This window comes from Manduca sexta, chromosome 27 (genome assembly GCF_014839805.1).
Source record: "Manduca sexta isolate Smith_Timp_Sample1 chromosome 27, JHU_Msex_v1.0, whole genome shotgun sequence".
In the NCBI taxonomy this organism is placed as follows: Eukaryota; Metazoa; Arthropoda; class Insecta; order Lepidoptera; family Sphingidae; genus Manduca; species Manduca sexta.
The window spans coordinates 5,070,618-5,088,043 of record NC_051141.1 but is presented as its reverse complement, the minus strand read 5'-3'; the positions used below and the strand labels follow the sequence as shown (position 1 = coordinate 5,088,043).

The 17,426-nt window shown below is 34.6% G+C and overlaps 1 protein-coding gene across 3 annotated transcripts in view; it reads left to right on the top strand.

The window, feature by feature from the left end:
- LOC115446051 (transmembrane protein 198) overlaps positions 1-17,426 on the top strand; it is a 35,961-nt gene that overhangs the window by 4,669 nt on the left and 13,866 nt on the right. For 2 of the 3 annotated variants that reach the window (XM_037443925.1, XM_037443927.1), the window contains exons 2-5: positions 2,179-2,411; positions 4,920-5,030; positions 8,454-8,605; positions 13,651-13,723. In XM_037443925.1, the coding sequence (XP_037299822.1) occupies positions 2,231-2,411; positions 4,920-5,030; positions 8,454-8,605; positions 13,651-13,723 (517 nt within the window). In that variant the 5' untranslated portion in view covers positions 2,179-2,230. Of the gene's footprint in view, positions 1-1,648; positions 1,736-2,178; positions 2,412-4,919; positions 5,031-8,453; positions 8,606-13,650; positions 13,724-17,426 lie in introns of those variants that run through there. The other variant, XM_037443926.1, reaches the window with a different exon arrangement.

The following is a 17,426-nucleotide window of genomic DNA, read 5'->3' as shown; positions in this document are numbered from 1 at the left end:
CCCACGGTCTCAAATTATATCCACAACAAATTTCATAGAAATCCTGTCAGTAGTTTTTGAGTTTATCGTGTTTATACAGATAGACGCGGTAGACGATTCTGTTTAATAATATGTAAGGATATAAGATACGTACTTTTCTTTTTCCGGAGTAGCACACGGCGCTACATGTTTTATACCTTTCAACCTACTATTAAGAAATATTTATTTTTATTTTATTTTAACTAAATGAAATAAGACTATACCCAACTTCATAGTAAATCTATCCTTTTGAGTTTTTGTTTATTTGAATGCGCTAATCTCAGTAACTACTAGACCTATTTTGATTTATTAGGAAGCTATATTACTGTTGAGTGCTATAAGCTACGTTTATCCCGGGAAAATATAAAACTAGACTTTAATATTGGAAAGACTGCCACGCGGGCAAAGCCGGTATCAAAAGTGAATTATATAATAATTAGAGTAAATGCACCGCATATTGTTTAGGTTTTTTAATATGGACCACCGTTATTTCGTAAAGAACGTGTTTCGTATCGAGTATGATCACCGGATTATAAACCTCTTCTCCACGGCCTGACAACCCCTTGCCACGAAGACGCTCAGGCACATATTCACGAGGATCATTTTAAGATTAGGTCATCGCGCGATTTATTTTTTTAGCTATACTGTATCAGATCATCTTCAATAAATATTAATCAAGGTAAAATGGCGTTAAACTAGGAAAGAAGTAGTGATTGTAATTGAGTGATCGAATTTCACACAATATTTGTTTTTTTTTTTTTTTTTTTTTTAATTAATTTCGCGATAATCTTTATTTGCAAATTATGCGGCCCATATTTTAGTTTTTCAAATATCTAAAAAAAAAAATTTTTCCAACAAAATAAATTTTTAAGACTAATTTTATTCAGGAATTTTATGTACTTATCTTGTATGATGCTAAATAACTATAGATTTGATTAGGTTAAAAAAGATGATTTAAGTTAAAAGTTCGGAGATTTCAGAATATTCTTATGCTGGTTCATATACAACGCACTTGCTCTAATTGTTACTAAAGAGCCTTATAAATAAATAAACAAAAACTAACATAACTAAGTCAACCAAAAATAAATCAATATAACGTTCACTGTTAAATTAATTCATTAGTTTCTTCATAACTAATTAAGTTACTTTAATATACAAAACTACATTGAAATATAATAAAACATAGTATATAGATATATATATATATATAGTTATAGATATAGATATAGTTACTTATAATCACAGTAAATATAAGTAAGTAGTAACTACTTACTATAAGTATTATAATAATGACGGCAACAGCTGATGAAGCCTTCTGTGACACATTATGCATGTTTCTTTAACTCTTGGGGCATTTTAATGGATTTCTCGAACTCTCGAGTTTTCGACTTCATTCCCATATCTGCTAAGGCCAGATTTCTGGTCTCGAGAATTTTCAAGCAGACTTTGTTGATTAGAGCCTACACAGCTGGTTAATTGCCCTCTGCGACACGAAATCAAATAGTTAATGATATTTATATAGTCATTAAATAAAGTATGCTTTATAAGTGTCATTATTGAGTATTGCTGTATTTGTATATTTATTATTAAGGGATTAAAATAAAAAATCACTCTAGCACGCCATTCGTGGAAGTGGAGCCACCCGTAAACCGGATAACCGCGTTAATAGTGCCAGTCTTCGTCAGTGGCGGTCATTTTCAGACGTGTTTTGTGTCCGGTAAAATATATTCTTTGGATTTGTTATTTCCGTAGTAGTGCAGTGGGCTAATTGTGACTATGTGTCTAAAAATACCATTTCTTGATTGTGTTTAGCTTTGAAAATTATATTGTTTCGATATTTTGTGCGGAGCTAAAAGTAGGTCAGGCTTTGTAGGTCTATCTGTTGAATCCCGGACTGTGCATAAAAAGCTTGATTGCAGGCTTGTTAGATCTATAAATTCTAAATTGATCACTTTATGACGAAGACATCATCTACCCTCCGAATTTTGTGAAAATTTAGGTCCGGTTTGAGTTGTGATAAAAAATATACAAATAACAAAATGGAAAGAAGACATTCCAAATCCACCAAGAGAAACACGGAGATAGATATATTGTTAACCGGCTTCATTTTGAATAGATTTGAAACATCTGCGAGACGATTTACAAGTTTGTTTTTTTCAGAACTCCCCAATGAACTAGTCAAATGATAATTTGAATTGGCCGTAAAGGAAAAATGTCTTCCGCGGGTCAGTTAGTGCCGCAGGTGACACGGAGCCCGCCGAACATGACGTACAAGTACAACGGACCCCACATCGAGGGGTCTTTCTGCACGTCGATTGATTACAACTACGATCCAATCATTAGCGTAATCTGTGCAATGTATATTGCATTCGGAATCGTGTATACTCTGTTTGGTAAGTGCGATGTACTTTATATATTTATTCAACCAATGTAGTCGATAGCAGGCTTGGTGACAAGCTGTAGACGTCGCTCGTGGATAAGTAATACCGAGTATAGACGTGTCGCGTTTCCTACTTTAAAGTACTTTTTATCCTAACTTGAAAAAGGATATGCGATTAACAGCGGCTTTGCTATACTTTGTTAGATTAATCTGGCCTTTCTATTCGCTGAGTCTGACGGCATATCGCCGCCGGGAATCGTAAAGTTTTTGATTGACTTATTTCTACACAATATCATCGCGCACCAAAATAAAATATTCTCGGATAAAGAATATTTTAAAGATCTTAATAACATATTATGTAGAGACCAAAATCCCCTGGTTCACCATTTCAAAGTTCTGTGTTATATTTGATGTACGAATTGAATTGTATGTATCACATGATTCTAGTTGTTATTCAGTGAATAATTTCCCGACAAATAAATTATGGGAGGACTATGAATTATTGTCTTTTTTAATTTATACGGACATCCAATTTTAAAATTTTATTTTTGCAATAAAATTTAAATTAGCATAGGACTTTATAATAGTGAGCCAGTGACAAAAAATGTATTTGTTGTGTTTAGAAAATATTATGTGGATTATACAAGGGACAATATAACAAACGTAATAGAATTAGAGATAAAACGTATTAAAAAGTTTTAAAGATATTCACTTATATGTCAACAAGGTCCAACATAATATCCAGTTTTCAGTTTTCGAGTGTGTTCGCTTTGGTCACAATTTTGCGGAAGCACTTGCAGTTGAATATTTTTATTTAATACATATCACAAATCGAAATGTGAAATGTTAATTGTATTTGGATGGCTCATTTTACTTTGTAACAATGTATGAATTATTATATCCGTCTGAAATTCGCATTGTTTAATAGCATGTTTGGTATTTTACGAATTGGAATAATTGATTAATTTCAATTTTATACACAAACTGCCAAATGGTACATTGTATTTGGATTTCCTGAAAATGTTTTGGATATTGTTTAGGTACATTTCTGTTTAATCGTGCATTAAATTGAATACGTAATCCTTATTAGATTGAAGTAAAGTAATAGCTGTTTTAATATAGAAATTGTGGTGCTCTTTTTAAGTATCTTAAATAAAATCAAGAATCTTTATAGTTTCGCCATGCCTGTTTCCGGGTTTGTCCAAGTGCTTTCCAGTAGGTGCATTTCATCCAGTCTTCCTATTTAAAATATGTGTGTATAAATATTAAACCATTTTACCTATCCGAACAATGGAAAAATACGTTTTAATCATATAGGAATAAAAACGAAATTAATAAAACTCAGGTATCATAAGCTTGTTCCTTTTCAAATATAACGTATTCTATAATAGCCATTTTCGGTTATTTAGTTTGTGTCGGTCAATTGAAAACGAATCTTATAAGAGGTTACCAAACTACACTAACACTAAAAGTGTTACAATTACCTAAAGTCAATTAGTTCACTAGAAACTGGTTGACAAAGTTATGTTTGATCGGTTATAATAATAGTAGTAAGGTCTTGTTTTATCACTGATTTATTTTTTCTTCAAAAATATTTGCATTTAGAAATATAATAAAAATAAATCGCCCTCAGACGGCGTGGCTAACACCTGTATTCTAAGATTTTTTTCGAAAGTTCCTCGACTCAACGCCACCTCACGGAAGGTAATCTGTATTCTTAGTTGAAAAACATCTCCTCCACTCAACGTCACTGAACGCTTTTCCTTTCTCTTGGAAAGGAATCACCTGTCAAATCCAAGGTACGTCGGAAGACTCGAGGAAAGTTATTAACTTTGTAAACAGTGTTACACTCTGATTACTTTATTCTAATATTATTTCGTTTGTTAAAAATGAGTTTCATACGGTTCCTGCAATACTTGTACGGTACTCCATATGAATATCACGAAGATATTTTTCAAGAATCCTCAATGAGGATCCTCCAGAATAGCTCACACTTTAACTAAGAATACCATTTTCGAGGATTCCTTGAATTAATTCTCAAGGTAACCTCGATTGAGATAAGGTTCAGGAATTTTCGAGGAAACGTCTTAGAATACGGGTGTAAGATCCTAGCCACCGGTGGCTAAAGATTTAAAGTGAGGAATCTCAGCATAATGCTTGCCTTGTCTACCAAAACTTCCTTCTGCATCTGGCTTCTGATCTAATGGTCAGTTGAGAGCTTCTGGAGATGTTTTACCATTTTATTATTGTCGTTAACATAAATTTCTGTTCATTGCGCAATTGAAAAGTTTTGTTTTGGAATTAAAAATTAATTGTCCAGGAGTGCCTGCTGTATTGTTAGGACTTGATAAATTACACGCCAAAGTGGTGCGATGAAGCCAATAGTGTTCAATCAACAGCGCTTCCAATTGTGATGCGTGATATGAACGTTTTGAACACATTCAAATATTTCAATAAAAAATTGTAAATAGTTTTGTGTATCGCGATTCGAACATTGTTTAGAACAAAGTTATATTTGCAGGCTACAGGTGTTTCAAAGCGAGCATGTTTCTGACGGGCTTCACGTTTGGCTCGGCGATCGTGTATCTCATATGCCTGCAGGAATATCTGATGCCGCCGTACGGGAATGTGGGTAAGTAATTTTAACACAATATGTTTTTGATGTAGTAGGAATATAATTCGTAGTTATTTTTCTGTGATGATTTTATTTACACATATTGATGTACTTATGGTTACATATACTCGTATACCGATCACATTACAGTGCGTAGCACATGTCACGTTTCCTGGCAATAGCAATAACTCGATCACACGTGTTATGTGGTACGGGCTATTGTTACTGTATGTACATAAATTGCCGTTAGCATCGACGCTTTGATTAAATTTATGCCTATTACGGACGGACGCTTGCGAGAGAATAAATATAATATTGTATGTATAGCTTAAACTGCTTATTACTTCATCAGTTTCTCTAGCACGAGAAATACAGTGTTACGCTAAATATTCTTGTCAAAATGTACGTGTAAAATTCACATGAAACATCCGCAATGCAATTTGCACCTACTGACCGTGCCGACTAAACTCAATTTGTGTCCAATAAGGTTAGGAACTGCCACAGCTATCCGATTAACTTCGATTTTCATCAACATTATTTTTCTTTTGCAATGGATGCACAAGCAAGTTTAGTTAAAGAATCTCCATTAAACTTTAAAGCATTTATCGTTGGGCATTTTTCGTCGATATAGTTTTTTTAGTTATTCAAATATTTTTTTAACTTTCACGCGTGTGATTTAAGTACGATGAAATAAAAGTTTAGGGAAAGTTGTTATATATATAATTTGATTTGTTCTGAATATTTTTTACTAGGTTTTACCCGCGGCTTCGTGTCCTTAAAAAACGGTATATAATGGTCCACCAACCACGACTGACAAATTAACTTCCTTTAAATCTTTCTGGCTCACCTAATAACATACGGGTGCGCTAACAGAACTTTAATTCTTTTAAGGTGGTAGCTCAAGGTCCATTTTCATACATTTTGTTTCGGCTTTAATCTGGGTAACTAAACAAGTATTGGCAAGTAAAGAATTTAAATTCACGTCTAGTTAGTGATTAGTTCTCGCAGTTGAAGAAAAATGTAAAAATAATTAATAATCATGGATATTTCTGCCTTTAAAATTTCGTCATATTAAATTTTAAAGGCCGAAATATCCATGATTATTAATTATTTTACATTTTTCTTTCAACTGCGAGAACTAATCACTAACTAGACGTGAATTTAAATTCTTTACTTGCCAATACTTGTTTAGTTACCCAGATTAAAGCCGAAACAAAATGTATGAAAATGGACCTTGAGCTACCACCTTAAACAATGAAATAAACACTTTGCAAAAGTCAGTCTGCGGTAAATCTTGTTTAATCAATGCCATATCCAGTGGTCCTTGACACACAGCCTTATCATCTTTTATATTGTCAGAATATTTTATAGTACAATATCTATTCAAACTTCTCTTTTATGTTCGATAAATACGTGGGTATATTCAAATGGTATTACATAGATTTTACATTTATAGTATATTATATTATTCATAAAATATTACATTGCAAACTAAAGTAGGTAATCATCCTTTGAAACTTCGAAACGGAGCTGAGGCTGCGTTTCATTCGACGTGCCCGAGTTCCGAGTGAAACAGAATATCAGTAATATCAAAGACATTTTAGTACTGTCGAGTGCAAATGAAAATCTATACACGGCACCAACTAACGAGAATTACTAAATTTTGGAGGCAAGTAAATATCCACAAAGTTCCAGGGCATGGAATATATAATATATATATATATATATATATATATATATATATATATATATATATATATATATATATATATATATATATATATATATATATATATATATATATATATATATATATCAGCCCTGTTCTTATCTACTGTCCCACTGTTGGGCACGGGCCTCCTCTACTGAGAGGGATTAGCCCTTAGTCCACCATGCTGTCCTAGTGCGGATTGGTAGACTTCACACACCCTCGAAAATTCTTAATAGAGAATTTCTCAGGTATGCAGGTTTCCTCACGTTTTGCTTCACCGTTAAAGCAAGCGATAATTCACAAAAAATACACACTTTTTTTTGTAAGACAGAGATGTGTGCCCTTGGGATTTGAACCTGCGGTCATTCGTCTCCGTAGTCCGTTCCATAACCAACTAGGCTATCGCCGCTCAATATGTAAATAGTTATTTCTAGATGAAAATAGTGTTGAATAACCGTTTGTGAAATTCACAAGCTTTTTCAATATTTCAGAACGTAGATGCAATTCTATTTTAATGTTACCTATTTTAATGTTTAACGGTGACTCCATCTCAAGAAAGACATCTGTTGTAGTTTTTTTTGTTCGTGTACGGTAAAATGACTTCACTGCACCAGAAGGCAAGTGGAGTGTGGTCCGATAGAATGTCGACTGACGAGATATAATTATTGATTACCCCTCGGTAGTGGACACAATTATGCCGGCCTGTTGGAACCGGATATACATAGGCTGATCCCAGAATGTGACATATTTACGTGAGCCACGTGGGCGGTTAGTTTAAAAAATTTGCTTTCAACATTTCCGAGCATTCAATGTGAAATGTGCATTTATGTAGTGATTTTAGTTTTGGCCAGTTGCTACAGCACACAAAATTTCTGTGATGTGAAGAAAATGGCGCACTAAGAGATAGTTAATTATTTTGTTTTAGTATTTCTTTTGTATCTTTTAACCGACTTCAAAAAAAAGGAGGAGGTACCCAATTCAACTGTTTTTTTTTATTGTCCTAAGTAACATCACGGCCCTCTTGTGTGAAAAGTTTCAGCCTACGAAAACTATTCTTAGGTGCTCATAATTACTCTACTGGCTTATAACGACGGCTCGGCTTTGTTTTAATTTTGACTAAGCGGCTTAGATAACAAAATAAGAACACACTGAGCTTGAGAGCAAACCAAAAAAAAATCACATACGATTAAAAACACGCCATCTTAAAAACCGCTACGCGACAGATGTTTTTACATTATTTTAGAAATTTTATAATTAACGTTTAACTAAGCTCATTACTTTTGTTGAAGTTTTGCATAATGGAGACCTTCGTATTTAGTATAAAGTAGCTTATGAAAGAATTTCAGGAAGGTAATATTATTTTTCAGCCATTCAGCAATATCAGCTCCATAAAATTCCAACGACTAACTCAAAGCTCCTGCGCGATGCAACGGGAAGTCAAAGAACAATATTAAATTACACAATATTTTAATATTGGCATTATACGAGAAAACAAACGGGGAATAAAAAGGACCTAATTGTTTTGTTTGCCTTTATTTTGCTTTCAAAATATTTTATACAATTAGACTGAGAATGTGACTTTATATTTTTTAAAACCAACCCAAGCTAATACATACGCTTATGTTGGATAACTATAATAATTAAATATTAAAGAATCAACACCGAGGACGTCGTATGTTAAATGTGTAATATTATGATGATTCGTGTTTAATTAATTTGTATTTGTCTAGGTGTGGCACTGTGTGCGGGATTGCTGTTCGGCCTGATCACCATGTTGATACAGTACGTTGGCCTCTTCATGACCGGCTTCCACACGGGCTTACTTCTGGCCATAGCGGGTCTCGCTGTATACGACCATTTCCTTGACAGTCGTCCGACAACCGTGAGTACTTTATTGTATTAAGGAATTAAATATTTTTGTAAAAATATTATAATTTAAACCAATCAGATGTATTTGCGGAAATCTGAAAAATAAATGAAATATTATGTATAATATACAATGGGCGTTTGATATAAGAAGATACCAGGTTCTGTTTCAATATTTTCCGAATGCTAAAATATAATGCTATATAATATCGTGTCCCGGTAATACTTTTTGGGGAAAATTCTCTTTGTAAATCATCAATAACGCTCATACATTTGAAGATTTGATGCACATACCGGTTGAATATTATTTATGGACTCTTTATTAACAAGGCAAAAAAAGACTAGTCTGGAGCTTGGTAACATACACAATGACCGCCATTGAATAGTATTTCGGTCAGTTAATTATTGAAGCGTTGTAAACCGGTAATGGTGTGCTGTTTGTAGGGGTATATATATTATCTAAAATTTGATTAGGCTGCGTAAAATACCCTGGGACCGTCAAACATAAATAATGGCTGTCTCATGCAGACCCATCTATGTACTTAACGTTCAGCAAATTGAATAGGGTGCATCGAGGAGCCGTGCTCTGGCACTAACAATATAATAGTGACCCCAATTGTACGCTCCGGCGCTCTTCACGTGCACCATATCCATTATAAACATGCCTGTTGGTAACTATGCATGCGATGATTGGCGTGGTATGCGTCCCCGCATAAATGTAGCTATCTGCCGGTGTGAATAGACCTTATACAGTTTGTTTCGTTTGTAATATGACGTCACTGTCTTTCGCTTTTCATTCTATTTGTACTTTCTCGTTCGTCTTGAGTGAGCGAGAGACTATTGTCGGAAGTAGGAAACAAAGAATATTTGAAATGGTTCCTGTATTTTCCCATTCGTGCAGCGTTCCTCGCTTTATTTGATTTGACCGTGTGCACTGGATAAAATGTTTTTTTTTTACTCAAGCGCACGGTAACATTTGTGTGAGCCGTATTTCAGTAAACATTTTAAAGTGTTTTCTTCTCTCTTTCTCCTTGTGTACAATATGGCAATATTTTAAATCGCTCGTGCATCCGATGCGACGAGTCCATTAAAGTATGAACCTTTTTACGTTCAATTGAGATAGTACTTCCTACGCGGGCTAGCGTGATTGATGCGGAATATAGCTGTATAACAACCGACGCCGAGCGCTATTATTGCTCATAACGTCTGACGTCGATCAATTAATTACTTAAGATTTTGCTCTAAACAATAATGACGTTACCGGCTAATATCGGTTTCCATGAAAGCGTTTATTACAGGTATAAATAAAATAATAAATTAGTTCACCTGCAGGTACGTAATTCAATGATTCCACAACGGTGCACAACAGAATTAAATTAGGACACCGTGTGTTGAATCCGATCATAGAACTATTTGAAAGTTTTATTATAATTCTTAAACATTCTTACACTGAATGAATTTCATTTAGTGAGCTAGCTTACATAATTTCTAAAGCGAATGATGTTTTATATGGCTTGTGAGATATCACGTGTTAAAATATTGATGCAATTTGCGAATGACATATCCACTTTGTGTGTCACACGGCAACGCTTTGCGCAATCTTCGTGACGTCTGTTATTACTCACTTGTTGAATGATTTGTGTGCTTAGTGGCTTCACCCCTGGCCCGATGCGGATGCTTTGTTGTGACATGTTGTGGTGAAACGGATGACTTTGTGGTGGCAACCTCTTTTAAATTTGCTATCTTAATCCGAAATCACTGATATGAATATGAATAAGTTAAACGCTTTTTAAAAGGAGTGTAAATTAAAAAGTGCAATGTTATTTTTATAATGTGTTTTAGGAATGGTTTCCGTGCGGTACTTTTTGTATCTATTTAGAGTACCTGAGTTCTCGGTTTTGCACTTTTAATATCTATCGGTTTTCCAGTCTGAAACCTAGATAGGTAATATATATTATACACAGTGTGTTATAAAAACACGAAGCCCAACTAAACATCCATAATTTGGTTATATTAAATTAGTTTTTGTTTGCTGCTCCGGCCCCATTAATGTCTGTTCCTGGAAATATGCAGCCTCTAGATTTAATAACGGAGTTTCCTGTTACTGAACGATTTTTCAGAATTAAACCAGTAGTTACACAGTATCGCGTTTCAATAAACAAAAAATAGACTTTTCAGCTTTATCAAATATTTTAGAATATATTGTGTACCTACTTCAATATAAAGGCATCAACATTTCTTCTTTAATAACTTACGACGAAATCGTCCATATGAATCCGATATTCTCCATAATAATGTTAGTGAAATATAAAAAGGTATATCCATTTGTTTTCCCACGATAGTAATTGATCGATGTGAAGGGTCGTGATGAGATGCCGCCGGCGCGCGGTGCATTTGCAACCGGCTGAAACTTTTTAGTATTATATGTTATCATTATTGCGATTTTTTGCCTGCTGAGTAACCGCACGTGATTTTATGAAAACCACAAGTTTATGTTGAATATTTTTAATGAAATCTACAAAAAACAAAATAAGTTTTTTTTTCCAAATTTCATTTAAAAATAGATTATATTCTCATTGTCATTACTAAAATAAACAGTATTAATCAAACTTGCTATTGCGAATTTCCATTGATATCGGCTAAGTGCGCAATAAAAGGAGCGAGTAAGATAATTTTATTAAGTACCGGGCAGTCTATGCTCCCTTAGTAGGTACGTATACTTCAGACAAATTATAAAATAGGCCAAAGTGAAGTGCCATGACATTTTTTAACATGGATGACTATTGTTTAATTTGCACAGAAACTGTGTTAAATATTCACATAGCGTGTGTTTTAATCAACTGTTAGTAGAGGAAACACTTTTCACGAGTTTTTAATAATTATTGAATGACGTAAGAGATAAAACTCATTACTTCCCGTAAACAGTATCCAATAACGTCGCCCAGAAAAGTGAGCATTGAAGCAATATTCGGCGTAGATCGGACCGCCAACGGATACAAAATTTAAATTTATTGTAAAATGTAGGTAGATATTGTATCTATGATTTTTGAAGAACAACACCTCAGTTCCCCCCGCGACCACGAAGTCTGTCTTCGTAGCGTCCAGAGAAAATTATAATATACAAAGAACCGCGATAAAACCAGAACAATAATTTTATTCCAATGTCTAACATTCGCGTAAACATAAGAAGTAATAAAACAAGGCCATGTTAAATGTAAACATTGCTCAACAATTTGACTGACCGCTGGCGTCGACAGCACGAGGGACACCCGGCGCCCGCCAAACTTCGGCAAGTGGCTCACCTGACTTCAGAAATATCATTCGAACTAGAGAAACTTGTCCCAAGGTCGCTTAAGCTGTATGTTAGCCGCATACTTGAATGAACTTATTCGCTTAATAGTTAATGCGTTTTATGAATGGAAATAATAAGTTAAATTGTAATTATGTTGTTTAACCAATCCAAAAAGAAGGGTGTTATGAGTTTAACGTGTGTATCATTGTAGCTCCCATACAAATGCACTGATTTTGATACGTTTTTTTTGTTTGGAAGCTTTTGTGATCGACATGGTTTAAGCTACAATTTCTGTTAGCAAATTAGCTATAAAATCTGTTAAAGTGTTTGTAGACTATCAACTCATTTCCTACTTTCACCGGTCCAATTGATTTGAAATTTTGGCGTTTTATTACTTCGGTGGTATTTCCAAGACATGGCAACCTTGAGCTGATGCTGCAGCATCATGTAGTCTGTCCCAACCCCTCAGCAGCTTATCGCAGTTTTAGTGTGTTTGAGCTCCAAACATACAGACACGTGAATATCGTTATCGAATGAAAATTGTCCGAGCATTCGAATTTTAGGAACTCGTTATGGTCTTAACTATGCCAATGAAACATCGTTTGTATTGCATTACAAGAAGAACTAAACGTCTCAATACGTTAATCAATAAACCGAATTAGATGTTAAAACAATTTTTCAATTTTCTATAAAATTTATTTGTAAAAATATAAAAATATTGTTTAAGTATATTAAGTTATTTAAATTTCATATTAGCGATGTTGCAAAATATACAATTTAATTTATTAAAAATTATTTGGGTTTCAAGTAATTGATTTAATAGCGTGTCAAAATTTAAATGAGACTAAAACGCGGAACGGTAAGCCCTATTAAAGGCCTTACACATTTGAACGTCGACATTAGGACATAGTTGTCAAGATAGTCGTGCAATGCTGAGCCGCTGTGCTGCTTTGACCGACAAGTATGAAAGCAGCTTAACAATAATGCCGCAAATACACCGGTCAAACAGTTTAGCTGGTTACCGTAGTTTGCTTTTGAATCGCTGCCGATCGAGTCCAATTACCAAAGGCTGAGTCGCCTTTTGTACTAAATTAGCCGCAAACAAAGCATATGAAATACATTGTGCATCGCTTTCTCTGAAGTTGAATTAGTCTATAGTCTATTCACGGCAGGTTTTTAGCTGCAGTTTATCTGGAACAATTATACATACAGATTTTATTCGTATTGATATTATCGTTTGAATCTAGTGTTGAAGCTAGCTTTTAACCGTGACACTATCCGCTTGACGAAAATAAGGCAACAATATCCATAAATATCCGGATATTGGCAGTCTGTGACTGTAATATCAAGGATTTTTTGACGTCTAACATAAAATTATATATAATGGACAGGAAAGGACATCTCACACAAAAACAACAAATCTTCCACAATAAACGTGTGATCGAGGATATTCGTATCGGAAAGCAATAACTGTACATAAGTTGTATCCCGCTATAGTGACGCACGTAAATGCGTCGGGATCATCATTGTTGACTGGCGAGGTGTAACAATCTCTTGTTTGTCGACAACCCATTTGGACCATACTTATCATGGGGTAACAGAAGGGCCAACTTGTCGTTCCCATAGGAAAAGAAATATGAAGTGCCACGGGTGTTCAGTTCCATCCTAATAACAATATTTTTAAAAATTCCGAGGGTCGTTCATGCTGGTTAATCAACCAGCAGGCTACAACAGTAGAACTGCAATAAGCGCATTCTATATTGTTGCAGTATTGGCTATGCGTAGTGGTGCTGCTCTGTTCCGGCATATTCTTCGCAGTCGTCAACCTCTATTGGAAGAAAGGTAAGTCGATCTTATCAGTTTATTGTCACGATAACGTGATGCGCTCCGATTACGGCTGATTGTGCAACTAGTCCGCCGGGTATTGATATTTATGTCGAAACTAGACGTTTTGAATTTATTGAGTAAATGTTTGGGTGACACAAATACATTGAAATGTATTATTCGGTTAATTTACATCACTAGTATATGTTGATTTTTTTTAACGTGTAACGGAGTGTTCCTTAACCTAAAAAAAATTGCATCGAAACTAGTTTTTCACAACGCGCTTACATATAAACTTATTGAATGTATAGAAGAAATTTTTTTTTACTGTGTGGTTTAAAGTTTAAAATGGTTCGCCACCACGTGTCAATATTTTTATGGTCAATATGAAAGTTATATAGATTTCCACTACCACTGCAGGGAACTGCTATTCGTTAAGTGAACTTTCTGGAACATTGTGTAATAACTTAACTATGTAAAAACTTGATCATTGTTAACAAAGATGAATAGGTTATCGTTTCAACTTTCAATTCAAGTAAAATAACGATTGTCTTACTGTTGTAACATTGGTCCATTCAGATTATATTTGACGGCTTCTCAAATTTTGTGCTTAATAGGACTTCGAAATTGTTGCTAAACGACTGCTTTTTTTTTCTACAAAAGTGAGCTTTTATCAACCCTATTTAAATAACAATTAAAATTATTTAACACTTCAAAAAAGTTAAAAAAATGTAGCCACGTAAATGAAGTCATTAATGAAGTAATTATTTTAAAATCATTGCAGTGAAAATGGAAATTTGGATCACAATCCGGCCTTACATTGGAGCTTTGACAAATGATTAAATCGTCAATAAAGTCATTAGTTACTTATCACAATCTCGTATGTAAGGTACATTTCTAAATTGGAGAACAGGTTTTATAGCAATATTATTGTTTTACTGAAATAATGTAGATGCATTTTTTACTCTGAAAAACTTCGGTGCAGGGATGTTATGAAGCTCCGTAACTGTAACCGAAACTGTCGGATATCCGAAATAAAAATATGTAATATGTAACCGTGTGTAATCGTATCCGCTACAAAAGTTTTGGATAAGTTACGGATAATATGTTACAACAGATTTTTGTTTTACCGCTCGCGCGCCACGTGAATCTTGCATAGTTTGTATGTTATTTTTAGTCATAAAATAACCTATTTCATAAATAGTCATTTTTTTATGTATGGGCAGGTACTTAATTTAATAAAGTAAAGGAAAAGTGTTATGTTATGTACTAAATTGATTTATAAAGACAAAATGCGTCCAAAGTCGAGTTTAATTTGGACATTATTGATCAAGTGAATGTAAATTTTTCAAAATGAAAACAGTGTGATAAAAACTTTTCACGGCGAGGAGGTGGCACTAATTCATTGAAACTTCATCTCAAATCAAAACAGGGTTTTTTGAACACCCATTCCCCCAAGTAGTTCATCGATTATTTATTTTTATATTTTTTTATAATTAGTAATCGCCGATGAAGACGAACGATAGTTAATAATCGAGGCTCTACTGTGTAACGTACTATTTTTATTTTACTTTAATCTAATATCCGTAACCGAAACTATCCGAAACTAACGGATAATCCGAAATAATTTCATATCCGTAACCGTATCCGAAACCAATATAATTTTATTCCTATATCCATATCCGTATCCACATCCGAAATTTCATATACATAACATCCTTGCTTCGGTGTATAAGACGTCGTCTGTCAGATCTCCGCTTATAAATTATTCTTAATAGAAACCAATGCATGCAGTCAATAAAGGTTATTTAAATGTATTATAAAAAAAGTGCATAACTTTCAAAATGGCCACAATTATATCAGTAGATCTACTCTCCTGTAAAAATTCGACTTGGTAGATGTTATTTTTACTTTTCTCCCATCGATTTCATATAAGATTACTTTTTAAAGTAATCTCACTGCAACAAATAGTAAGTAAAAGGGGTTCAAGATAGAGTGTTGAGTGACGAGAGATATTAATCTCTCGCCAGTCCACACAATTATGGCGGCTTATTTCATTTAGAATTAAAGCAGTGTTATAACGCCTCATTTGTTGCCCTGAAGGTTGGCATTAAGCTTGTGTAACCCCAGCGTGATTTTTCAAAATGTTTCGCGAATTTCTTCAATAACAACATCAAAGCTTGTCAGCAACGACCTGTTGTAAAAACTGTTTCTGTGTGACCCCGGCGACAGCTGGGACGCCGCCAGCTGGATGAAATATGCGGCCATTGTACAGGTATAGGTCACACGTAACACGTACCCGCAGTGACCGCGCCGTCGATTATTATGAATTTGAACCTTATGTAGTTTTCTGTTCGGTCGTAATCGTTTTAGCTGTACATTGAACGTTTTGCAGTGTTCGACTATGTTCTCGGGATGCTTTATAGTTTTTCTCCTTTGGCATAAAAATTATCGTGCCTAAGCTTAGGCGATACATAGATTGTAAGAGATATGTAATTTATATACTGCCCCGGTGGCGTAGTTGGATTGCGATACAACAGCAGTTCTGGGATCTCAGGTTCGATCCCCGGGACGGGCAAAGTGATATTATAATCTTTTTCTACTCAGTGTCAGCACGGAGCCTGGAATTTGTGCCTGATGTAACAAAAGATTTGCTCTTTATCACATCACACACACGTTCGAAAGTACAGCACCAGTTGCGCGTATTCATACCTCTTTGGGGATTAAAGGAGAGTGTGTGCGGTCATTTATAATAGTTTTACTCATAAGTTTGCATAAAAATATTTACCGACAATTATTATAGAAGACTCGGGCTGGCCAATGGCGTTACAATAAAGATTTATCTGCAGAAAGATATTATGCGTTATCAGTAAAAAGAAATCTAATTACGAATAGTGACATACGGCCGGCTGCTAGGTCTATCTCTCTCACACTTTTCTATTCATGTTCGCCTAACGGCTATGGGCAGTTTTTAATAAACGATCTCAATCTTAATTTTCGATCCGATTTCGAGAATAAATTAATAAAAGTAACTAATTTGTGTAAGCGTGTAAAAAACTTTCGATTGGTCTATTTTCGCAATGGATCAAAAATATCGATTGGGATCGTTTATTGCAAACGGCGATTAATAATGAACGCTTGGTCCATTGTCTATCTGTATTTTCGTAGCATCTTTAGTATAACATTGGTGGTAGGTCTTTTATGTGCGCATACCCGCCTGGGTAGGTTTCAGTAGGGTCCATTTCTGCCGGCAAGCAGCAGTGTGTAGTCACTGCCGTGGTCCGGTTTGAAGGGCATGCCAGTGTAACTACTGGACATAATAAAACTTATCCCATGTCTCAAGATAGCGAGCGCATTGGAATACCAAACAATACTTTGTAATTCAAGGTGTTGGATGGAGTTTTTACTGTTTACGCGCGGTCGTATCGCTAACCACCAAGCGAACGGCAAGCTCATCATTCAAAGCAATAATAACAACAGCAAAAAAACATTTTTGAAATTAAATTCTTTTTTTTTTCGTCCTTATCAACTTATTCACTTTAGAAGTATTATTTCTTTGGCTTCGAGATGCCGTTGCAGAGTTACACAGCAGAATAAGCGTGAAAGTTAACTAGATTTTCGGATGAATAAGAACTTATATTTTTCTAATATATTGCACGTTAGAAAACAACCGTAACAAGCTAGCACACAGCGCTTAGTAACCACAGTACATTGTTATTAA